The sequence below is a fragment of the Culex quinquefasciatus genome, chromosome 3 (assembly GCF_015732765.1).
Source record: "Culex quinquefasciatus strain JHB chromosome 3, VPISU_Cqui_1.0_pri_paternal, whole genome shotgun sequence".
Classification (NCBI taxonomy): Eukaryota; Metazoa; Arthropoda; class Insecta; order Diptera; family Culicidae; genus Culex; species Culex quinquefasciatus.
Window position 1 is genome coordinate 18,228,909 of NC_051863.1, and position 26,675 is coordinate 18,255,583.

The window sequence follows — 26,675 nt, forward strand, 5'->3', positions numbered from 1 at the left end:
CGCTGGACAAAGCAGCTGCGAACCGGGAGCTGCAACGAAACACAATATTAGATCCACAAATAAAATCAATGCGCTGAATAATTCGTCCCACCTGCTGAACACTCAGGTCAACTCGTTGGCACAGTGAAAGCATGTAGTTGTCATTACGCCCCCTCATTCCCAGGAATCAAGCGATACAAATTAAGTAATCACTGATTATGCTAGAAGCTTACGAAGCCTCCATCGCGTTCTGCTGCAGGAATTTGACGTCTTCGGCGAAGTCCACCTCTAGACTCGAGCTCTCGGGTTCTTCATGGAGGGCTCCAGCACCAGCAACGGCAAACCGAGTAGCCCCTCTTGTCGGTGGTTAGACCATGTTGTCAGCTGTGTTGAATTTGAGAACGGTTAGTTGCTAGAAGGAAGACCTTCTTTTAGCCGTCTTACCGTCTAGATGCAGCGACTACGTATTGCCACCGGGCACATTCAGCAAGTTGGTACTATATCTTAGTCACCTTCGCACACACTAATCCAACGTTGTCGTTATCTAGAAGATGATAGTTTTTATAACAGACACAGCAAATAAAAAAAGAATCTTACCTAACAATACCGGTCTCGTCCATTTTGAAGCGCCCTTTTCTGCAAGTTCCCGACAGTTGATCGGCATTGGGCTAGAAATTATTTGCCTAACGGTGTCCAAATCACCGTCCGCATTCAAAATCTACCGTGTCCTGCAGGATCTTTAAGTTAAATTTCCGTGCCAAAAGCTACAAAACGTCGCAATTTTATTCGCACGGTACGCACTCGATGTTGTTTTTGTTTACTATAACCACTTTGACAACTAAACTCAACGACCTGTAAGTTAACTTAGGTGATAGACTGGTCAACCGGGCGTTTGTCGGAGTTTCAAGTAATCAAAATTGGGTAGGGCAAGGATTTTTTTGCATTAGTGGTATAGTCAGTATAAAAGGATAAAAGGAAATTTAGAGTTTTTTTTTTTAGAGAACCTATAAACATATGAAACACAATAGCTTATAGGGAAGCGTTATTTTATTACGTAACGCAGTTGGGGGGAGGGGGGGCGGGGGTGTCAAAGGTCGTGTTACGCTTCATACAATTTTTTAAAAATTTGTGTGCAAATTTTATTTTGAGTGGGGGGGAAGGGCTTCTAAAAATCCGATTTTTTGCGTTACGCTCCCTAGGACCTTTTCAAAAAACTCTTGAATTAATTAATTTTGCCATGAGACTGAGTTTTATTTTTGCCTTCCTCACTGAGGAAAGGCTATAATCCTGCTCTAAAAATGAACTTCGTATAAAAACGTCGTAGACCCACCTTTATGTATACATATCGACTCAGAATCGAAAACTGAACAAATGTCTGTGTGTATGTGTGTGTGTATGTATGTATGTGACCAACAAACTAGCTCACGTTTCTCGACACTGGCTGAACCGATTTGACCCGAACTTGGTGCATTCGACTTGGTTTAGGGTCCCATAGATCGAGTTTTATACAGATTGAAGTTTCGATAAGTAGTTCAAAAGTTATGTATAAAAATGTGTTTTCACATATATTTGGATCTCACTTAACTGTATGTAAACTATGTCCGGGTCCATCATCCGACCCATCGTTGGTTAGGTTATCAAAAGACCTTTCCAACGAGTGCAAAACATTGAAGATCTGGCAACCCTGTCTCGAGATATGTCCCCTTAAGTGATATTGATGTACTTTTTGGAAGTCGGTTCTAAAAAATAGATGAAACTTGTGTACAGCCATTGTTGTGAGGAAGGCTCCAACCACATAGGTGGATTAAGTTAGTTTTTTAAAGTAAAATTAAGAACGGAAATTTCATCCAATAGAGTTATCTATGTGAGCGTGTACGTTCACACAAAAGATTGATTTTTTGTACTGTCCAGCAAAACAAATTGTGATTCAGTGTGCGTGACATCGGTCTGAAATAACCCTATCGGCAATAATGTATCCTAAATTATTTTGAACCGTTCCTCGGTCCTAACCTGGTCACAGCACCTAAACGGACATAATAAAAATAAGTTAAGAATAAAAAAAACCCTATCGGCAAACATTTTTAGCAATTTAACAGCGAGGCTAAATCAACTTTAATTAAGATTTTTCTTCTGTTTTGTTTTAATATATATTTTAATTTTTTTACATAATTTTATTTGAAAATTATGTAGACGAAAGACTACGTTTTGATTGAAGTCAACGTTTCGTATCAATCTGAAACATGTATAAATTATAATTGTTGACTGTAAATTTTCAAAGGAAAATAATACTTTAATTTGCAAAAGTTTTAACTGTGTTAACTTAAAGTATTTTTCAGAAAATAAGAAAATATTGCTGGAAAAACGTATCCCAAACTATAGGCAAATGCATGATTTTGAAAAAAAAATTGTTTGTAATATTTGAAGTGCAAAATTTAAAAGAATGGAAGAACAATGAATTAAAATTGATCAAAAAAATATAATACTCCACTGTTTAAATTTGCAGTGTATTTTAAATGATTTAACCGCACCGCAAAAAAAAATCTACAAAGAACACAGTTTTTTTAATCCAAATTAAGTTTTTTTAACGTATGAATAAAAACATCTCATAAAATGCCTTATGCAAATTAAATTAATTTTTTTTTTGAAAGTTTTGATTTCTTTCTTAAAATCAAAAGTTTGTGTTTTATTGGCAAAACCACTATATAAACTTATTTTTCCCAAAAAAATTGAACAAACCTACTCTGTTCTAGTAAGATCAGATATGGCATTCCCAAAAGATTGGGCACCCCTGACGTAGAGCTTAATTAAGTTTTTTGGATATTTTTTTGTTGAAAAATTACCTATCTATATCTAGAGAATTACAAAAACTAATCTTTCTTCCAAAATGCTATTGTTGCATTTCACGTGTTAGTTTAAAAATAACATCTCAACTTTAGAAATTCTGTACTCTCTTTTGGGTACACAAAAACTAATCAAAATAAGAATCCAACTGCTTGTCGGAGTTAGAATGAATTCAATTTTTCCAAACCATTGTATGTAAAGATTGTCGTGTAAACTAATTCGACACCTTCAACGTTCTGTCAGTTTTCAAAACATCAAACAATAAAAAAAGGTGGTTTGATATTTGGATAACTAAAGATATTTGGATAACTAAAGTTAATTTTAAAAGCCTATTTCGTAAGTATCATCACAAAGTCGTGCAATTTATACGAAATATCATAATTACAAGGAAAAATTTACCGATAGGCACGAGACCTGGATGTAATCCGGAAGTTAAGAGTGGTGCACCATCGAATCGGAAGATGGACGAACAACCAACGAAATCTCCGGTCACTACTAATGCAGCAGCTTCTGCGGCTACCGTTTACTCTGTGGGATGAGGGAAGTGGACTAGACCCCAATCATTCCGCGAGCATACGATGCCGTAGTTTGGCCAAGAGTGGAATTCGAGACTACTGACCAGGTCGACGAGGAGGACGAGAAGGAAGAATCCCCCAAGCCAAGACCGACAACGCTGTTAGATCAGCTTACCATCCGTACTTCGTCAGATAAAGAGGGCGGGAAGATGGAAGCTGCTCTAGTTCGGGTTATTGTCACGACGGATGATTCACCGCTGCAGCTATCAAATGATTTCGTAAGTATTAATAGCAAAACAATGCAAAAGGGCCATGGTGGGTTTGTAAACAAAGAGTGAATCTTGCTCACGCTAAAGAATGTTTACATTTGGTATGAAAGGGATACGCTCTTTGTTTACACACCCACTACAGTCCTTATGCATTGGTTTGCTTTGTTGTTTAAAATTTACTTACCTCGTTAAATCAGCTCCAATGCAGCCGGAAAAGCTTTGCACATTTCTTTTAAGATGAATCAAATTAATGTGTTGGAATAACTACCATCGCTCCTGAATGAAATTTGATCCATATAAATTCAAGTGCATTTCTAAATCGATGGCCTCCACCTCAATTAAATATTTACCAAAAAAATCTCGGGCCACTCATCACTGTATGAGATTATTTCCATCCGGAACCTTCCCGAGCTTAACCAAAGTTCTCTTGTGTTGCCTAAAAGTTCCGAGAAACAAGCAGCTTCTTGGATGTTTGATAATGTAGTTTCTTTAACGCAAAATTTGGCACTTAATTTCAAAAACACGTCCACTTTTCTTGCGCCAAACATCAACTACTTTCAGCTGCTTTGTTTTTGTCAGTCTTTTGAGCTGTCATTCGCAAAACAAACTTTTATTTGAAATTTAAATGCGTTTCGAGTTTTACATTTAAAGAATATTACATCAAATATGTAATTACATGTTTTTCATATTTTCAAATTTATGATTTGAAGGTGACAAATGATCCATTTACATGACATTCATGAATTACGTTGAATCTAATTTTACATTAAGGCTCTTTAAATTAAATACAACCATTTACATTGAATTTCAAATTTACATCGAGCATGTTTACGTTTTAAACATGATTTCAGTGTCGTGTAAATTTACACTTTTTTTTCTGTGTATTGCCTGAGAAATTGCAAAACAGTTGCAACTGTTGAAATGCTTCTGCGCCCTTTTCTCGTGTTGCTCCAGAAATAATGAAATAATCCATCCTTTTGATTTTTTTTTGCAGGGGTGCTTTGCTTCTGGCAAAAAAACGAACAAAAATTTTATCCTGAAAATGGCGCAATTTATCAAAAAAAAAGTAAGAATTGCGAAATAGTAGTTTATGCAACAAGTTGCAAAAAGAAGATTTTTTCAGCACGAGTCGTACATTTATCCAACGAGGTTTACCGAGTTGGATAAATAGGACGAGTGCTGAAAAAATCAAGTTTTGCAACGAGTTGCTTACAACATTTTTTGCAATTCCGAAAAACGCTTCTTGAATGGAATTTTATGTCAAACATTCATGTGTTTAGTAAATTCACCGTTCAAAACAAAAAAAAATATTTAAAAATGTTACTTTTCTATAATAGTGTTGAAAAGTTCAAATGGGTGCTGAAAAGTAGAATTTTTCAGCACTGGTATTGAAAGATATTAATTTTCCTTTCTGTTATTTTTAGTAGGGAAAAGTAGGCCGTTTCGTTTGTCCAGAAGGACAAGAAAAGTTGACAGTTTTACAGCGGAATTGCAAAAAGTAATTTCTGATACTAAATTTTAAATTTACATTTTGAAAATATTGGTTAAATTTGGTGTTATTGTGTTTTAAATCATATTTTTCCTCAATTTTTTTTTTTTTAGCTCGAGTCATACATTTATCCAACGAGGTTTACCGAGTTGGATAAATACGACGAGTGCTGTAAAAATCAAGTTTTGCAACGAGTTGCTTACAACATTTTTAGCAATTAAAAAAAACGTTTTTTGAATGAAATTTTATTTTAAACATCCATGTGTTAAGTATATTCACCGTTTAAAACCAAAAAAATGTTGAAAAATGTTGCTTTTCGATACAAGTGCTGAAAATTTAAAATTTTCAGCACTCATTTTAGTGCTGAAAAGTAGAACTTTTCCGCACTGGTATTGAAATGTATGAATTTTCCATTCTGATATTTTTGGTAGGGAAAAGTAGGCCGTTTCGTTTCTCCAGAAGGACAGGAAAAGTTGACAGTTTTACAGCGGAATCGCAAAATAATAGTTTATGCAACAAGTTGCAAAAAGAGGATTTTTTCAGCACGAGTCGTACATTTATCCAACGAGCTTCACCGAGTTGGATAAATACGAAGAGTGCTGAAAAAATCAAGTTTTGCAACGAGTTCCATACAACATTTTTTACAATTCCAAAAAAACACACACTGAATGAAATTTTAAGTCAAATTTTCATGTATTTTGTCAATAAATCGTTTAAATCAAAAAGTGTTACTTTTCGAAACAAGTGCTGGAAAGTTCAACTTTTCAGCACCCATTTGAGTGCTGAAAAGTAGAACTTTTCAGCATTTATTTTGAAAAGTGTTGCTATTCGATTCTGTTATTTTTGGTACAGAAAAGTAGGCTATTTCGTCGTTCAAGAATGACAGGAAAAGTAAGTAGTTTCACGACGGAATTGCAAAATAGTAGTTTATGCAACAAGTTGCAAAAAGAGGATTTTTTCAGCACGAGTCGTACATTTATCCAACGAGGTTCACCGAGTTTTGCAACGAGTTCCATACAACATTTTTTGCAATTCCAAAAAACACACACTGAGTGAAATTTTAAGTAAAATTTTCATGTATTTTGTCAATAAATCGTTTTAATCAAAAAATGTTGAAAAGTGTTACTTTTCGAAACAAGTGCTAAAAAGTTCAACTTTTCAGCACCCATTTGAGTGCTGAAAAGTAGAACTTTTCAGCATTTATTTTGAAAAGTGTTGCTATTCGATTCTGTTATGTTTGGTACAGAAAAGTAGGCTATTTTGTCGTTCAAGAATGACAGGAAAAGTGAGTAGTTTCACGACGGAATTGCAAAAAAAGCTATTTTAATCCCCTAAAACATATCAAAAAGTTTTAGAAGAATCCTTAACAAAATATCAGGAGTTTTTTAAAGGTCCTATAAACTATTGTCTTTCATATGTTTATAGGACCTATTAAAAAAAAAACTTTAGATATAGATTTTTGAACATTCACATGCCCCTCGAATAGTATCGGTGTGTCTAAAAACTAATTTCCTATATAGTGAGAACTATCTGTGGTTCACTATATCACAATTATTTTTTACTATATGGGGAATTAATTGTTAGGCACACCGATTTTTCATAGAAATATCTAATTATACAAAATGGCATCTTTCTACATAGGCAATGCTTGAATAAAGTTTAATTCAATCAAATAAAAAATGTAAAAGCGCTTCATTATTTTTAGATCAGCTTATTTTTACTGAAAAATATGAAAAACTATTTGTCATCCAAGGATGATGTCCCCAAATGTTTCAAATCTCGAATTTTATTCAAAGTGCATAAATTGTTGTATTCAGGAACCAAATGTCGCTTAAAATTATTTTATATCTCAACATTTCAAAAAAAAACTATTATCCAAGTCCTACGACCAAACCACCTGGATTAAAAAATGCACAAAAACTTAGTCCTGCCGTAATCCCGCTTCCCGTAACATTTCGCCGAATCGAATCAAAGCCTGAAATGCTGAACGCTCAGCGTAAGCTCACAAAACAAACAGCCGCCCGAGTGTGCAGTTGCAAGTGACGACTTAGTCATTGAAGTGGCCCCTGAACGATCCAGAACCACATCATCAGATTGTATAACCACAAGCCTGGAAGAGACCGCGCGGGCAAAAGCAGCAGAGAAGGGGGGGGCGGGGTCAGAATTTGCAACGGCAAAACGCGCGCGCCCTGCACGTGGCATCCGACCAGACCGGCCAGAAGCCAACAACCACTCATCGTTCGGTTTTCTACCTTATGTATACATTTAGTTAACTGCAGGTTGAGTCTGTCTTGGTAGTATACTGGTGCGTCGTAGTACACACCAGGGTGGTAGGTGGGTGGCGCGGCTGTGGGGAGGTTCCCGTCGCGGATGTTTGAACAGAAATCCACCGGGTGCAACCGGTTGTGCTGTTGATAATGCACTTGCTCCACAATCATAGAGAGAGGGGGGAAGCCTTATCAGGTTAGGTTGTTTTCAAGATCGAATGACGTCAATTGATTCTATATACTGTGTCTGCTGTTGTCTAAGATGATGAGGGGGTTGATAACATTATTCGCATTAGAGGGAAAGTGTGGAGCGAGCTGAATTAAGAAGGAGGGGCCAACCATGTTCCGATAGGTCAGGATTGAGGTATAGAACTGTTCTAGAACGTTAGAGATTGAGTAAAAGTTGAACAAATTTATAAATAAACAAATATTGCAAAACTGGCTTGTAGTATTCGGAAGGAATAATAAGTGGCTCAACACTGTAAATATATTCAAAACATTGCGATTAGCAAACAACTCGTCACGATTCGATCACCAGATTCCAGATACCGCTTTGCTTTAGAGGTAATTCTAGGAGGAGATTTCTCATAGTTGATAACTTCGTCTTGTTTGTTCCTTTTCTGCTACAGTACAAGTTTCTTTGAAGAATCTTGAAGAAACAATTCTGGAGTTTTTTTTTTTTTTTTTGAAAAGGTCCAATAAACCAAATTTTCAGTTTTTACTTTTTGGGTGTTTTTTGATACCCCTGACTCAAGGCGGTTTCAAAAACACCCAAAAAGCAAAAACTGGAAATTTGGTTTATTGGACCTTTAAACAAAACAGTTAGGATATGTAAATTGTAAAACAAAACCAAACTCTCTGACACGCGCCAACTGCTCACAGGAGGCGGTGAACCGGAGAGACTGAGGGGTGTTTGGAAAATACTTTATTCTTTTTTATATAACCTACACACCCCCCATCCCCTCCCAACCGTTGACAAACACTTGCGTCAGTATTTGACCCCCTCATCTTCTCGCCTCTCCTCTTCCGTTTTCCACTCATTTCCACGCTCGGTAAAGTTTACAACAAGTGTGTGTGTTTGTACACTTTGTGGGATTGTGTATTATGATATCCCTCTCTCCCTTCCCCCCCTGCTTCCTTCTTCCACTCAAGGAAAGAAGCAAAAGTGCGGCAGGGTTCGTTTGTGGTATCGTTCCAAGCTGCCGCGTGCTCGGCCAAAACGTGCACCCCCCCACCGGTTTCCGAAGTGGCGTCGCGATGCTCGGGCGAGCGCATGGCACCACTCTCTCAGCGCTCGAGCAAAATGAGAGCGAGAAACCGTGCGTCTCCTCCGTTCCTCCGTAACGCCATGTGCGCGCGTGTGACAGATTGCAAATAAGTGGTCGTCGTAGCAGGCGGTCGTCGTGCACCAGTCACTCATTTTGGAGTACATAAGCGGGCGGCTGCTGTTGCTGTTCGTCGGCGTCGGAACTCTCCGTGATGCTACTGCGATGCAATTTTTCCGACAGCAGAATGAGAGTGAGAATGAGTGCTGAACGGGAGATGATGATAATAAGGGTGAGAAAAGTTTGTTTTAGGGGTTGTTTACACATTGGCAACCTTGTCGTGATCAGGATTTTTTGGTTTAGCGAGTGATTAGCAGAATATGAAATGGAACAGTTATTGTATAATTATTTCTCTACCTCTTAAAATTCTAGTTCAGTTAAGGGGTTACAGATATGTAGAAAATCTCAAAATGTAATGCTACAGAAAATTTATTAATTCTCTTTAAAAGAATGTTTCAGTAACTTCTGAAAGTTTCCTGAAATATTTTATTTTTAAAGTGAGTGACAAACGATTTAATCTTGAAATTTTGCCATGTGCAAATCGAGGTGTCAACTTTTTCTGAGTGTTTTTTTTTCTCGTTAAGTTAATTTTCGGGTGCCACAATATCTCTAGATTGGATGGACCAAATTGAAATTTGGGCGAAGACCTAGTTATTAAGTCCATGACGAAGCTCGATTTCAATTTAAAAAAAAAATACAAAAATCAAAAACAGACGATTTTTTAAATGAAAAGTCTAACACATTTGAATAGTTTTTCTAAAATAAACATTAATACACCCAAACGGCGGTCGCATGATTGTGATGCATGGCGGCATGAAAGTACCTATATCAGAATCTGCATGAAAACTGTCCTCATGCATTTTTTGCGATATAGGGGTGTGACATTTTTGCCCGTTATCGACAATTATCGACATTACCGAAGGCTTTTTGGTTGTATTTCACAAAAAAAATCCTTAACAGAACGAGGATTGAACCACCAACTTCTTGGTTATTGGTCCGACACGCTACGATCGCGCCATGGACGCTTGATGAAATGTGAGTGAAAAAGCACCAACATATTATTCTCTTTGGTGTGTTGATCTACGGGCTTGCTGCAAAAAAAAATGTTATAAAATGTGACATTTTCTGCAGCAAATCCACTGTTGCAGATTTTGAGATATATATTTCCTTTGGGTGTATGAAAATCGACTTTCGACCAATCTTCGACCTGTTCAACGAATCTTCAACAACATTTTGAGACGATTTTTTAAAAGCAGTGCACAGTGGTGCAAAAGGCTGTTTTGACGAACTTAATTGATTAGAGCTAAAAGTAAGTATTTTCATGCTTTGACATTTTTTTTTTAATTTGTATTTATTCAGATTTTCTTTTCCATGTAATTTCATTCAGTTAAAATAATATTGAGTGTCCAATCACAGTCGATGACTTTTCACCTCAATTTTAAATACTAGCAAGATTCATTTTTTCATGAATTATTGTAGCTGAAATAGCAAAGTGATTTCAAATGTAGAAGGTTACATTTACAAAAGGGAAATGGGATACCTTAAAACTAACTATACAAAGAGCGGATCAATGCAGCTGAAGACTGCAATGATTTTTGTCGAAATGCATCAATTATCTTATTGGACATAACATCCATAGTGTCAACTTTGGCTAATTGAAGAAGTTCACTGGTGCTGAACCAGGGAGGAAGTTTCAGAATCATTTTCAGAATTTTGTTCTGAATCCTCTGAAGTTTTTTCTTCCTGGTTAAGCAACAGCTTGTCCAGATCGGCACAGCATAAAGCATGACAGGTCTGAAAATTTGTTTATAAATCGTGCTTTGACATGTTCACCAACTTTGTTCAGCATTGGCATGGCCTACTTTCGGTGAAATTTGCTTTTCAAAATACTTATCACAGCAGGCTATGGAATTTCTAACTTTTGACAGTTATTAGATAGAGCTGGTGTCTTCGGCAAAGTTGCAGGGCAAATTTTTTTCACAAACGCTGTCGTTGAATAAGTATTTTGACTAAAACTATGTTAAATTTTGATTTTAGACGATTACAATGTTCAGAAGAGTTGTCAGTAATATCAAATCAAACAACTTTGTCGAAGGCACCAAATTTATACGAGCTATATGTGATGAGTCTTAGCAAGATTTTGTAACACAGTGAACTCTCTCGTTGTCGATATTGATGGGACCGTCGAGAGCGGGAGTTATCAAATTATAGAATGAAAAATCAAAGCAATCTATTTGAAGGGACTGCAAAGTTTATTGACAGCTGGAGCAACATTGATATCGAGAAGATCGACAGCCAGAGAGTCCACTGTAATTTAGCTTGTTTTCGAGCTCGGTATACAAAGCCTCGGGCAAATTTGGGCAAAATTTTCCGAGCATTTTAATTCAGTTTAATTTTGATGATTTGATGACATAAACTTTGAAAAATATCTGCAACGGCCTAACTAATCGTTTATAAGTTTTAATTTTGCTTTTGACGTAAAATGTTGCAGATTCAGCGTTTTTTTTTGGATTTTGCCTTTGTATTTTTTTTTCAAATGATTTTATTTCACATTTAAACATTCTTTATGTTTGAATTAAATACTTTCATTTCTTTATTGATATTTTCAGAATCAATTATCAAACTCGAAAAATGTGCAAAAAGTTTGCAAAAAGACAATATTTTTTTATGTTTTGGCTGTTTTGTTAATTAAAATTGATTTTTCATAAATGGGTAAACAAATACAGTCCAGACTCGATTATCCGAAGGCCTCGGAAAAAATTTCACTTCTGATAATCGAAAGTTCGGATAATCGAATCACGGAAAAAAATGTTTTCGCTGTCTTATTTTTGATTGTCGAGCTTAAGTACGACCCCTAAACTACGCCAAAAGTGATTTACAATTTTTTTAAATCCAAGATGGTGGCCAAGATGGTGGTGACGAAATACTGAAAAAACGCATTTTATTATTAAATAAGCAATCAACTATTCAAATTTGACTAAAATGGGGTCGCAGAACTTCGGATAATCGAGGCTTCGGATAATCGAGTCTGGACTGCACTATTTTTTTTCAGAACAACTTTTCAATATGAAAGTTTTGCTGAAAAAAAAATCTTAAAAAAAACTGATTAATCATAAATAAAAAATAAAATAAAGATAGCTGCAAATATTTAAAAAATATAAAAACATTTTTCAAGATGAGTCAAGAAATCGGGTTTTGTCATAAACATCAATATTTTGAAGAAATTTGAAGAATTTTTATTTACACTTTTAAAATATCGTGGTTTAAAAACTATTTAGAATTTTTTTGTAAAATATTTGCGTAAAGGTGCACAACAACGCAAAGATGTTTTTTTTCGTAAAAAAGGTTGGAATCCAAATTTCTTTTCAGTAAATTTTATTTTGTCTCGTTGATTTTGCATGCTTGAAAATAATCTTGCAACGGCTGAATTTAAATGTTTTTTTTTCTCGTTTTTTCCTGCTTGGACTTGAAGTTTTTTAGTTAATGATATCAGGGTATTTAATTTCATTCGACAAAAACAATTACAGTACAGTTTGCAGCAAAAAATATAAATTGAATAAACACAGTTTTGAAAGTTATCTTGGTTTTTCTTTCTTGAAATCCTGATTTATTTATTTGTTTACTTAAAACAACTTTATAAATGAATTTATGTTTACTTTTTTGAACTTATACCAACATTAGATCCGACTCGCCACTGCTTCAGAAAAATTAGATCTGGTCCGCAGGGCTAAATGGTTGGGCACCCCTGATTTACAAAGAATTCTTACAAAGAATTTAGTATTTTTATAAATCAAATCATTGTGATGCCTTACTGACATTTATAACCGGTCCAAATTTGTCTAAACTGACATCATAACTGTCGTCAACCAAAACGAACGTCACCAAACATTTAGGCTAAATATTCGTTCTGGAACAAACACGAAAACACGTGGTCCCACCTGCTAGGTTCAAGGTGTTGCCGATAATGCGATTTGTGAGGGGCTTTTGTTATGTTGCTATTCGCGAACCACCGCGTGGTTCCGAATGTGTGGCCCATGTTTGGACCAAAAATAACCGCCCCGGTTACCGGTGGCCGTGTGTGGTCATCCTAATTAGATTTAAGGTCGGTGCCACTCCTGGTCAGTTTGAAGGCTGAAACTAATCTTTGGATTTATTTATTTTTTTCTAAAGATACTTCTAAAGTACCATGCGTTTCCATGGATTTCTCTGTAGTTCGATGGAGACGCAGGGTACTTGTCTGAGCTTTTCTCGTAAAATCCCTCAAGGGAACCGATTTACGTCATCCTTTTGTATCAACATAACCATTTCATGAGCTTCCATTGCAGAAATTTTTCACTGATTTTCATGGAAAGCGAGGGGCGAGGGGAAACTGTCGTAACCATCAGGCCACGAGGCACAACCGGTCCACGTGAGTCGCAAACATCGTGGCCGTTTGTATCGGATTATTATTATTATTTTCTTCACTGTCCACTCTCCGGCGAGCTTCGAAAGGGGGGGTGGGGCTGAAATGTTGTTTGCTCCAAATGACAAACGCGTGCAGCTTTGGCCTTTAACGAGGCATGCCGCCAAAGACTGGCTTTAAGCTGGTGAAAATTATTTCCTTTAATCGTGGAAATATAAGAATTCCGAAAAAAAGATCAATTTACTACAAACATATTTGCAATAATTGTTTAAGCCCTCAGCGATACCTCCCTTTAAATATTTGACGCACATAAAAAACACGACTCAAACAAGGCAGCGCAATTTACGCAATTTCAAACGAAAGAATCCCTCATAATTTGTTTTTCAAAGTTGCAAAAGAGAAGAAAGCTCACTTTTTGTAGGGTTTCCCTTGCGGCACCGCCGCCACCACCACCTCCACCGGGGTGTGAAAACTTACGCCCGGCTGCTGAAGCTGTCTGCTCCAGCAGAAGTCCGGCAGAAAATAGGCTGACCTTTTGCGCAACGGGGCAAACTTCGCATTGTCCTGGCTGGCTGGTTCGAAGGGGATAGGATTGGGAAATGCCATTGGAATTGTGTTTGTGTTGTGTGTTGAAAGGAATAGTTTGAGGAAAATAACAATTAAATAGTTTTAGCTGATGGTAATTAAATCTTTAGACAATTACTTCATAATTACGAAAGATTGATTATTATCACTGACGAACTGACGTGCCACGAGCAACCCACTTTTGATAGCGAACAATCTGTCAACCGATTTTTCTCTCTGCCCTCTCTTCGCTAGCTCTCTTCTCTCGCTTCGCGCCAATGTTTACATGCAATGTATTGTTGAAGTCAGCATAAACTGACACACGCTTTCGCCGAAACGAACAGCGCGCTCCGAAATCGTTCTGAGCGCGTCCTTTTTTGAAAAGACGCAGATTTCAAATTGAATTGCTTAGTCGCAGTATAGAAAACACGTGTGGGAGAGAAAATTAGTTCAGAGAACCTGAAGGTAGATGGAGATGGTGTTCGCTGGCGAATTTTCTGGCAGAATTTTCTCAAAAAAAATATGTATGGGGTGGCAAGTCTGTTCGTCAGCGTTATTATTGTCAATCACGCCACCAATTTAGTTATCTCTCTGTGCTAGTTGAATATTTTTTATTTTTTTAAATTAAATTTTAAATAATGAAAATGAGAAATTGGTACACGGAAAAAACAATTGCTGATTTTTATTTGTATATTTTGAAAGACATTTTAAATTAACGTTTTTAACAATCATTCAAAATCCGTATTTTTATTTTCAAAACGATTGAGCCATAGAAGTACGGACATAAATTTCGTGTTGACGTCCTTTGACTCGAGTTTAGCATGTAAATTCTTATTTGCAATCGAAAGAAAAACTTTTTTATCAAGTGCATCAACTTCAAGTCTGGAGTTTTTTTTTGAAAAAGTCCAGTAAACCAAATTTCCAGTTTTTGCTTTTTGGGTGTTTTGAAACCGCCTTGAGTCAGGGGTATCAAAAAACACCCAAAAAGCAAAAACTGAAAATTTGGTTTATTGGACCTTTTCAAAAAAAACTCCAGAAGTTATAGTTATTTTAAGCCAAATTTTACATCAAACAGGATTTTTTTTAAGTGGTAACTAATCTTTGTCGGGAAAAATCCATATTCTAAGAATTGGGTCCTAAAATGAAGCTTAGATTGCTGATATTATTGTTTACAGCGATAAAGCTTATTTTTCTGACTACAATGACCCTTTGTACGAGCACAAAGAGTTTAAAATGGATTTTTAAATCAATTTTGAAAAATTAACCTCGCGGTCCTTCTTGACAGAAAAGCTCCTACTTGACAGCTCGTTCCAAGGGGACCATAGTTGATCAATCGAAAAAATGTTGTCTTGTCAAAAAAAATTTTTGCATTAAAATGAAAAAAAGTGATCAGAAATGGTTTTTAATCGTGTTTTTTACCGTTGTACATAAAAATTGACTTTGGACTTTAGTACCCAATTAGGAAAAAAATCTAAATTTGGACCGAGAGGATGAATCTCGAGATCACCGAGAGTACTTTACTCGTGAGTTCATTTTCCAAAAAGTTCACCCTTCAAAAAAAAAAAGTGTCGCTACGGAAAATCGAATCCAAAGCCTTTAACATGTTGCACCGCGCCTTTGCCGTATCGGCCACCATGGTTCGGTGACTAAGTGATGGTCATTTGTTCATCTAAGCTACTAAATCGGATGTACTCTGGAGTTTTTTTTTTGTAAAGGTTCAATAAACCAAATTTTCAGTTTTTTTGGGTGTTTTTTAATACTCCTGACTCAAGGCGGTTTCAAAAACACCCAAAAAGCAAAAACTGGAAATTTGGTTTATTGGACCTTTCAAAAAAAAAACTCCATAACTGTTTCAATGAACGAATGAACACAATTTGTTGTTGTTGTAAGCGCGGAGGTTTATACTCTCGCCAAATAGTACTTTTCTCTCGTTTCTTCATGGGAGGTCTATCCGCTTGGTTTTCTTTTACTTTGGGTGAAGAATTAAAAAATTTAAGTGTTCAAAAAATTTAAAATTGAAAGGTTTCAAAAATCTGAAATTCTCAAAATTTAATGATTAAAAAAATAAAGTTAAAGTTTAAATTTAACTATCAACATTTTAAAAATCCAGAAAATTAAATAAAAAAATTAAAAAACATGAAAATTTTAACTAGAAAAGTCAACATTTCAAAAAAGTTTCAAAGTTCAAAAACTGAGATATTTAAAAAATAAATTAAGAAATACAAATATTCAAGTTTAAAAAAATTAACCTTGAACTTGAAATACTTAAAATACTTGAAATGCTTGAAATACTTGAAATATTTGAAATACTTAAAATATTTGAAATACTTGAAACACTTGAAATACTTGAAATACTTGAAATACTTGAAACACTTGAAAATACTTGAAATATATTCCCTAATATTTGAATTACTTGAAATTCTTAAAGTACTGGAATTACTTGAAATACTTTAATTACTCGAATACTCGAAATATTTGCAATACATTCTCTAATACTTGAATTACACAGAAAAAAAATCAATTCTCGAAACCGTGAAGTCAGTTCACGATTATGAGAACCACAAAGGAATATATTCACGTTTATGGTGCAAATGCACCATACTCATGAATAAATTCCTTCGTGGATCTCACATTCGTGAACTTAATTGACGATTACGGGAATTGATTTTTTCTGTGTACTTGAAATACTTCTAATAAAAGAATTATTCGAAATACGCTTTAAGAGGAATGGAATAAAAATGAATAATGCAATAAATCAATACAAGATATTTTGTAAAACATGGACCAGAGTTTTTTAAAAAAAAAAACAACTTTATAAAGTATTTCTTAGCAGAATTTGAGAGCTTACAATGTTAGCTACACGGTAACGTGCCGGTTTTTGAAAATAGTTTCGTTTAGCTGAGTTATTTACAAAACATTGTCAAGGGTCAAAACCGGCATTTTCCCCAGTGTCCTGTACAAAGCCCACCCTTAACCTTTTGAAAATACAAAAAAATCACTTCGGATAATCAAAACTTCGGATATTCGAATCACGAAAAAAAACTTTATTTTTTCGTTGTCCAGTTTTTGATGGTCAAGCTTGAGTTTGACCCATTAAAACTACTCTAAAATAATTTAGAATTTTTGAAATCCAATATGGCGGCCAAAATGGCGATATAATCGAGGCTGGACTGTATTTCAGGTTTAAAAAAAATCATAAATTTAAAAAAAAAACTAAGTGTCAGAAAAATTTCAAACTGCATATTCAAAAATTCTGATATTGTACAAATTTCAAAAATTAAAAATTAAAAAAATGAAAATTTCAATAAAACAATTCAAAATCTGAAAAAAAACATTAATAAAGGAGTAAATATTAGTACATTGAAACATATTTCTAACGGCCAGCAATGAGAGAATCTTCATCAAAAGAAAATCTTTTGATGCTTACCAAGAGAGAAAAAATCGGTAAGGTACATGGCTCTACTCTCTCGCGAACGAAAGATCGGTAAAAAGAAGTGCAAAAAATCACCATCAGGATTATTGCAGATGTAACGTTACATACTGTAACAGAAAATCGCACTTTTCTGAGTTCGTTTTTGCACCTCCCCATACGATTTTTTCAGTTCAACTACGATTACACTTTTTTGTGTAATCGCAGTCGAACTGAAAAAATCGTATGAAAAAGTGCGAAAACGAACTCAGCAAAGGGCGATTTTCAGTTACAGTGCACGTCGAAAAATGACCTGTCACTTTTCGTGGATGAACAATGTTTGTAAACAAAGCGAAACAAATTAATTTGAGTGGTGCTAAAAAAAAAACATAAAAAATCTTACAGTGTTTGATTTAAAAAAAAAATCGTGTTTCCTGCTCACGCTTTATGTCAACCACCGTTTTAGCAAATTGTTTTTTTTTTTTATTTTGTTCTAGGATTTAAGAAAAATATTAAAAAATTAAAAAGGGGATTTATAATTAAAAGTTAAGATGTTTATACGAGACGCGCCAATCTATCAAGCCTAGACTGCCGTTCTACGCATAATTGTCCCATGTCAGTTTTTGACGATTTTGACTTTATGCCATTTTTAAGTTTAGTCTGATGTGTACTTTAAGAAAAACACATAAAATCTGATACTTTGTTCGGAAACTCATCAAAAACAACACCAAGTCTGTTTGTCCCATCGTTGAACTTCTACGCATAATTGTCCCACCAAGTATTTTCTTACACGGAATCATTAGTTTTACTAAGCATTATGCCTTGTTTACCTGATGTATAGCAAGAGGATCACAAAAAAGGGTGATAAACTGCTAACTGGGGTGATTAGGTACACATAGGGCGAATAGGAACCCACGGGACAATTATACGTAGAAACACAGAAATCGGTCGAAACATTTCAATCGCGTTTTTCTCAGTTGCACTTTTTTGAACATGGGACAATTATGCGTAGAACGGCAGTAGAGGTACAACAGGATCTCTAACCTTTCATCAAACAAAACAGAATCGTCCAGAACCTTCCCTTTCCCACATTCGCGTTCCCCCGCCAACCGATTGCAAAATTGCATCAAAAGTGCATTCTATTACGCCGCGTAACACGTTATGCATGTCCCCTCGCCGCTTCCCCGATTCTCGTTCTAATAGCTACTTTTGCCACTCACATCAGTTCATTAAATTATATAAACACAAACCGCCGCGCCACGTCGCACTCCACGCGGACCCATCGCCGCGATTACGTGACATTGGGAATCGTGGAATTCAATCTCCCTCCAAGCAACAGCGGCAGCAAAGTAGCAAATAATAAAACAATTGATCGTTCTGTAGACTGTACTACACGATGACGAGAGGGGGGAGAAACACGTGGCATGGGCGTCGTCATCCTGTGGTGGGATGGGGGACAGGTTCTTACCTAACCAACTCGCTAACTACACTAGAGTGTTCAAGGTTTTAATTTAGTTTCTTTTTTTTTCCTTCTTCTTCTTCCAGATGAGCCCATCCTGAACGGACATTCCAGCAGTACAGCACCACCGCTAGTAGTGATATCGACCAGCAGCAGCGGCAGCAATGGCCAACAACTGCTGCACCACCACCACAACAACAGCAGCAGCATCAGCACCCAGCAGAAGCAGCACCTTCCACCCGCCCTCACGATTGATCTCTCGACCAAGAGCAGCAGCAGCAGCCATCATCTGTCCCACCACGCGGCGCGGTTATCCAGCGGGACGCCCCCGTCCGCCTCGTCCGGCTGTTCGTCCTCGTCGACGTCCTCCACGCTGACGATCTCCCCCGTGGACGACAGCCAGTCCTCGCTCAACCTGAGTGGCAGTTCCACGACGAGCGGCTACATCACCAGCCTCAGCGCCAACAGTTCCAGCTCGCTCAACCTGAGCGGATCGCCGCCCGGTTCCGGCGGCTGTCTGTCCTCGTCGTCGTCGACCTCGTCCGCTTCGTCCAACTCGTCGCCGCTGCCGCATGATCTGGTCATCGTGCAGCAGCAGCAGCAGCATCAGATGCTGCTGTCGTCTTCATCGCAACAGTCGCCACCACCCGGCGGGCTCAGTTCCGGGTTGCTCGTTCATGTGCCCACCGGAGGTCGACGGCGGACCGTCAGCTCAAACAGTAATGGGTAGGTTCTTAGAAAGCACCTGACACCATTTTGCAAGCTTATTACTGATGGAAAGCCTTTAATACTTTAAGTTTATTTGAACTCATTCTGCTCTGGCTGGTTACCCAACTCACTCAATTAGTAGTAATTACTAATTTTACACAAGGCCGAATTTTAAAAACCAGAATCTTGAAAGGCCAAAAATCGAAAGGCCGGAATATGGAATGGAAAAGTAAAAAGAGCAACGCTTGCTTAGAGTGTATCCTAGGCCTTAAACCTTCCCAAAAACCGTCCAACTCCAAGCGAAACCAATTTGGGGACACCGTGGAGATTTTCCCTTGTCCCCTTAAAAAAGTGGAGCTTCAGCACTTCCCGTCTTCCAAATCCTTTTCCTTGTCCCTGGTGCGCCGTGTAGATGGGAGGGGCCGACAATGGTGTTGAGAAATCTGGTTCAGATGGAGTTGATTTTATTCCCAATTATTAATTCCAATTTATCCTTGAAAATCATCACATAACATGGCGAAATCCAGTCTGCAATCCGTTAAAATCATCGAAGCGACAATAAAAATGGAAAAGTAAAATGGAAAATAATGCAATTCTTGGTAGAAGAAAAAATAATAAAAAATGTAGAAATGCCAAAAACATGGAAAATTCAATAAACAAACATTTGAAAATTTAAAATCAATAAGGCCGTTGCAAATATTTCCCCTCCCCCCCTTCAAAATTGGTCCGAAAAATCAGGGGGCAAAACAAATTATTTCAAAAATCTTCAAAATTTTAATGCAAATAGAAGTCAAATCAACTTTAAACATTGTAAAACACGTTTTTCTGCATTTATAATAATATTTAGCATGTTTGGGCTAGACTAAAAGTATTTTGAATTTTTATGAAATTCCAATGTACAGCACCGCAAAACCTTTTTTTTTGCAAAAAAATTAATTTTCGTCAACGCTTAGGTATTTTGGAAACTAATGATTGCAAAACAACTGGGCAGGTGTCAAATGCATTTTTTTGCAATTCCGTCGTGAAACTACTTACTTTTCCTGTCATTCTTGAACGACGAAATCGCCTACTTTTCTGTACCAAAAATAACAGAATCGAATAGCAACACTTTTCAAAATAAATGCTGAAAAGTTCTACTTTTCAGCACTCAAATGGGTGCTGAAAAGTTGAACTTTTCAGCACTTGTTTCGAAAAGTAACACTTTTCAACATTTTTTTGATTTAAACGATTTATTGATAAAATACATGAAAATTTGACATAAAATTTCACTCAGTGTGTGTTTTTTGGAATTGCAAAAATGTTGTATGGAATTCGTTGCAAAACTTGATTTTTTCAACACTCTTCGTATTTATCCAACTCGGTGAACCTCGTTGGATAAATGTACAACTCGTGCTGAAAAAATCCTCTTTTTGCAACTTGTTGCATAAACTACTATTAAACACTTTGTTCAATTCTTATTCTAAAATTATGAAAATTCTAAAATCTGAGATTCAAAACTTCAAACATTCGAAAATTTAACAAAATCGAAAAAAAATATTGGCTCATTAATTAATTTTTAATTTTTCAAGAATTTTTATTTTTTAAATTTAAAAACTAATTCAACGTTTTAAAATTTTAAAAAATGTGAAATTAATCTTTTTTAAAATATTTTTTTTTTTGCGAACAAATTTTATTATAAAAAACTCAAATTCGAAAAAAAATTAATTCTAGATTCTAAAACTTGAAATTAACTTATTCAATTGTTAAAAGAGATCTAAAATATTTCAAAATCATTTTTTTTTACTGCAAAACAAATTTAGCATTCAAAATAATCAAAATTCAGAAATAAAAAATATAAAATTCTATAATTTTAGAATTCGAAATCTTTTTTTTCGCGAGCAACTTTCATTCTAAAATACTAAAATTTTAAAATTCAAATAGCTTTTTAAATGTTTGAATTCTGAATCCTAAAACTTTAAATTAACTCACTCCAAAATTCAAAAAAATCTAAAACAATAAAAATAATTAAAATTACGAAATTCAATTTAACATATTTTTAAGACTTTTGAATTCTAAAATCTTAAAAATACTAAAATTTAAGATTCAAAAATTTAAATAATTGAAAAAAATCAAAATTTCAAATTCAAAAATATGAAAACAAGAATTTTTCAAACGCTAGACTGCAGGGTGATCACTCAGATCCCATTTTCAAATTCCCGACTTTTACCAGACTTTTCCAGAAAGTTCAAATAATAGGCATTTCTTATCTAAAGAAAAAATCTAAATTAATTCAAAAAAAAACATGTATTGGCAATTTTTGTAAACACTGAACAACAAATAAAAAAAAAATACTTCGAAAATGGAAATTCCTTATTATGATTCAGAGTAGAAACACCAGCAATTAGTTCTTGAAACAAAAATCGTAAGTTCAACAATACTTATAACTTTCATATTATTTTTTTAAATTGGATAATTCGTTTCAACTGGAAATGGCAAAAAGTTAGAGAATTTAAATTTTCATCCTATTTTTCCAACTTATTTTATGCAAAATGTTTGAAGAGACAACATTTTCAAACAATTTTGTTATAACTCAAATATTTTTGGATTTTTTTTTATTTTTAAGAATTCATGATTTTTTGGAATTTTATAATTTTTGGAATTTTAGAATTGTAGACTTTTCGAAATTTTGAAGTGTAGGATTTTATAATTATAGATTTTTTGGAATTTTCGAATTTCTGGCATTTAAGAGTTTTAGAGTTTTTGGAATTTTAGAATTAATCAGAAAAAAATACAAAATTGGATTTTTTTATTGCAATTTCAATATTTTCTTCTAGATTTCAAAATGTAAAAAGTTTTTCAATTTTGGATTTTATTCGATATTTATTTAGTTTTCCGAAAACTGAAAATCAAGCTTAATCTATAAAAAAGTAATTAAGTTATACTCACAAAAAAGTTCAAGAGCGACATTTGAAAAAAAATATTTAAAATTATTTAATAAATTTAGTTTTTAACAATTAAAAATATTTGCAATAGAAATAAATCATTGCCAAACTCATTTTGAATCTGTTTTCAAATATTTAATCTATGTTACAAAATGAAATAGAATCATAACTCTAAGCTGGGCATCAGGCTCTATTTTTATATTAGTTTTTCATTAACTTTACCTCTTGTTGATAAACAAAAATTAATAGTGATCTTTGATTCATAAAAAAGTATTATGAAAATCTGAGTTTTTGAATGTCTTTAACAATTTTTCCATACTCAAATATAATGATATAGTGAAAAGAACCTTAAATTAAATGTAAATTTCTAAAGCAGAATTGAGTTAATTTAATTTGAAAATTGTACAAAATATTACAAAATTATTCAAGACTTAAAATTAATTTTTAAACAAGTATGCATGGAATTCCCAACTTATCCCGACTTTTTGACAAAAAAATCATAAATACCCGTCTTTTTCCCGATTTTTTGTCGGATTTTGGTGAATTCCCGACTTTTTCCCGACTTAAGTGGCCACCCTGTTTAGGCCATTGCAAATTTTATTTAATGTCATTGGTCATTATTTTAAAATTCAAAATCTATTCTTTTGCGAACAAATTTCCTTCTAAAATATTAAAATTTAAAAATTCAATCAACTTAAAAAATAATTTTAGATTCAATTTTGTTGAGTAAACTTATAATGCAAGATTTGAACAATCAGGCATTGAAAAAAAAAACAAAAATTTTTCAAAATATTTTTTTATTGTAAAACAAAATCTTCAAATTCTGAAATTTGAAAAATTGCGAAATTGAAAAAAAACCATGATTTTAGAATGGAAACCTATTGTTTTGCGAATAAATTTATTTTAGAATACTATACATTCAAAAAAACTCCAGAAATTTTTTAATTATCAGAACCTAAGAATTCAAATTCAAAAATATGAAAATTGTCCAAAAAAAAACAACTTTTGATATAAAAAAAAAAAACTAAAATTTGCAATTGACTCACTCAATATTTAAATTCTACATTCTAAAATAAAATATATCCAGACAAAAACATTGAAAACCTTTTGCAACAGCCGTTAAATGGTTTAAAAAAAACTAAAAAATTTAAAACTTCAAATAAGGCCGATGCAAATATTTTTCAATGTTTTTGTCCCCGAAGAAAAAAATATTGATATAACCATAGTTTCAACATTTGCATTTAGTGTGTTTTAAAATGCATTTTACCCTAATCAGTTGTTTTGCAATCATTAGTTTTCACTTGAGTTTTCAAAAAATGGAAGATTTGACGAAAACAAAAAAATTAGCGAAAAAAAAAACATTTTGAAATATAATAAACATCGAACGAACTTTAAATAAAATGCGTACCAGCCTAATACAAAAAAACAAAGACATTCAAAATCGCTAATCTTTCCCTAAATATTCTCTCTCATCCTCCAGGGTCGGCACACGGGAGGTCCACAACAAGCTCGAGAAGAACCGGCGGGCCCACCTGAAGGAGTGCTTCGAGCAGCTCAAAAAGCAGCTCACACTCCAACCGGACGAGAAGAAAACCTCCAACCTGTCGATCCTGCACGCGGCCATCCGCCACATCCAGGCAAGACTTTCTTCACTTGAATAAAATCGAATTTTGACTAAATTTCAAATTTTCATTTCGCAGGTCCTTAAGCGCAAGGAGCGCGAGTACGAGCACGAGATGGAGCGGCTCGCCAAGGAGAAAATCTCCTCCCAGAACCGCATCCTGGTGCTGAAGCGCGAGCTGTCCCAGTGGGGCGACGTGGACTTTTCCCGGCTGGCGCCGGACACGGACGCGATCCCCACGGCCAGCAACGGCAGTGCGACGCCCTCGGAGAGAGGTCAGAATCTCTTGCTTGGTTGGAGGATTGCTTTGAAGTTGCTAATTTGGGTTTTGATTGTGTGTTTGCAGATCTGTTGAACGACCCGCCGGGCATTGCCCCAGGCCGCAACGGCATTCGGTACAGCTCGTCCAGCTCTCTGTCCAGCGTCGCAACGACGGCGTCGTCGATCGGGAATCTACCGGTAAGGAGATTTTTTTGAAGTGCTTGGGTTGACGTTCTGACTTAGATTTTTGTTTTCAGCTTCAGACGACAATTTCGCCGGTTCTGGTGGCGGCCTCTTCGTCCCCCTCCCGTGCCAGTCCGCCGTCGGCGACGATGGCGCGCAGTTCGAATTCTCCCGCGGCCATGCCACTGTCCCTGACGACGAAATCCGTGCCGGAGCAGTCACCGCTCAAGCTGAACGGGTTGAACCTGAGCAACGGAACGTCGAGCAGTGGACCGACGACGACGGCGACGTTGCCGCTGATGGTCGGAAGTCAGTCGCAGCTGTTTACACCGGTGACGACGATTCTGACCACCGGCAACGGTTCCGCCATCCAAACGTTGCCACTGAACCTGAACGTGACTTCGAATGGCCACCATCATCAAAACGGACTGATTACGAGTACGGCGTCCGGCCTGCAGATCATCGGAACGTCCAGCACCAACGGCGCGACTGCATTTCCCCTGCCGACCTCGGCGGTCGTCACCAACGGCAAAGAACTGATCAACGGAACCACCGCCAACGGGACGACGAAGAACGGTCTGCGCACGACGACGGTCTCCGACGCTGGCGGGAACAAAATCGAGATTATTGCCACCCAGACGACGGCCGGATCGGGGCTGGAACCACCCGCGACCAAGGTCATCAAGCTGGTCAACGGGAACACCCTCGTCGGACTGACCTCCATGGACAAGGACAAAATGATGCTGTCCCAGGTAAGAAGCGCACAAGAGGGCAGGTTGGCCACCTGGGGAAAACCCGGGATTTGAAACGCTGAAATTTAAAATGACGGAATTCGCTTTTTTGGCTCAGAATTAAAAACAGATGGAAAAGCAAAAACTGATAATTTAATTCTTTGGATTTTTTTAAATTTACTGTTTTAGAAGTGTAGAAATTATAAAGAAAAATATAATAGAACTCGAATTTAAAATTCCAAAAATTTATAAAATTCAAAAATAAAAACAAATGATAAAATTCAATAATAATTGATTTAAATTTTTGAATTTTCAAAATTCAGAAGAAAAAAACTCAAAATTATAAAACTTTCAAGTTCAGAAATTTAAAATTAACGAATCTAATAATTCAAAACAAAGAAAAAATCCAAAAGTAAAAAAAAACAATGTTTTAGAAATTTAAAAATGTAAATTTTTAAAAATTTTAAGATTCATTAAAATAAAATTTCAAAATTTTAATAATTGTGAAACTTATAAATTTTAAAATACAATTATTTTTTATGTATCTGAATATTTTTTTCTAAAACAATTAAAAAAACAACAATACAAACATTAATAAATTCTAAAACAAAACTTTAAAAAAACATTCTAAAATTTCAAAATATTTATAATTTAAATATTTGATAACATATTTTGTTTAGGAAGAAGAAATTTAAGAATGTAAGAATCTCAAAATTTAAGAATTTAAGAACTTTATAATTTTAGAATCTAAAATTTTTAGAAAATTAGAATTTTTTAATTTAATAATTGTAGAAATTTAGAATTTTATAATTTTTCGAATTTTATAATTATCGAATTTTTAGTTTTGGAATATTTTGTAATTTAAGATTTTTAGAGTTTTTAAAACTTAAGAGTTTTCGAATTTTGGGAATTTTAGAATTCATGGAATTTTTGAATTTTTTGAATTTCTTACAATGTTTGAACTTAAAAATATTAGAAATGTAGAATTTTATAATTTTAAAAAAATTTGAAATTTTTGATGTTAAGAAATGTAGAATATTATAAATTAAAAAAAATAATTTTGCAATTCATTAAATTTAATAGTTATAGAGTTTTTTGAATTTATAGAATTCAGAATTGCAGAATTTTAGAAAATTGGAAATGTAGAATTTTATAATTTTGGAATTTTATGAATTTGTTTTTTTTAGATTTAAAAGTTTAAGAATTTATAAATTTTTTGTTTTTTTTTTTAAATTTAGAATATAAGAATGTTTGAATTTTAGAATTGTAGAAATTTAAAAATTTAGAATCTTATAATTTTAGATTTTTTTGAAATAAATAATTTTGGAACTTTTGGAATTTAATAGTTTAAGAACTTTCTGAATTTAAGAATGTATAAAATTTTTACAATTTTATATTTTTTGGAATTTTGGATTTTTTTGAATTTTAGAATGTAAAAATGTAAAATGTAGAATATTATAATTTGTCATTTTTTTTTTATTTAAGAATTTTTAAACTTTTGGAATTTAACACTTTTAGAATTTTCTGAATTTTAGAATTTATGGAATTTTTAGAATTTTATTTTTTTCAAATTTTATAATTTTTGAAATTTTTGAATCTTCGGAATTTTAGAATTGTAGAATTTTAGCAATTTTGAAATGTAGAATTTTATAATTTTGTTTTTTTTTAATTTCGGAATTTTTGGAATTTAAGAAGTTTTAGAATTTTAGGAATTTTAGAATTTATGGAATT

The 26,675-nt window shown here is 34.7% G+C and overlaps 1 protein-coding gene across 7 annotated transcripts in view; it reads left to right on the top strand.

Moving 5' to 3' along the window:
* LOC6048722 (mucin-5AC) overlaps positions 1-26,675 on the top strand; it is a 99,672-nt gene that overhangs the window by 64,665 nt on the left and 8,332 nt on the right. For all 7 annotated transcript variants that reach the window (XM_038264369.1, XM_038264368.1, XM_038264367.1 and 4 more), the window contains 5 exons: positions 18,606-19,245; positions 23,629-23,785; positions 23,849-24,044; positions 24,116-24,228; positions 24,288-24,965. In XM_038264369.1, the coding sequence (XP_038120297.1) occupies positions 18,606-19,245; positions 23,629-23,785; positions 23,849-24,044; positions 24,116-24,228; positions 24,288-24,965 (1,784 nt within the window). The remainder of the gene's footprint in view (positions 1-18,605; positions 19,246-23,628; positions 23,786-23,848; positions 24,045-24,115; positions 24,229-24,287; positions 24,966-26,675) is intronic.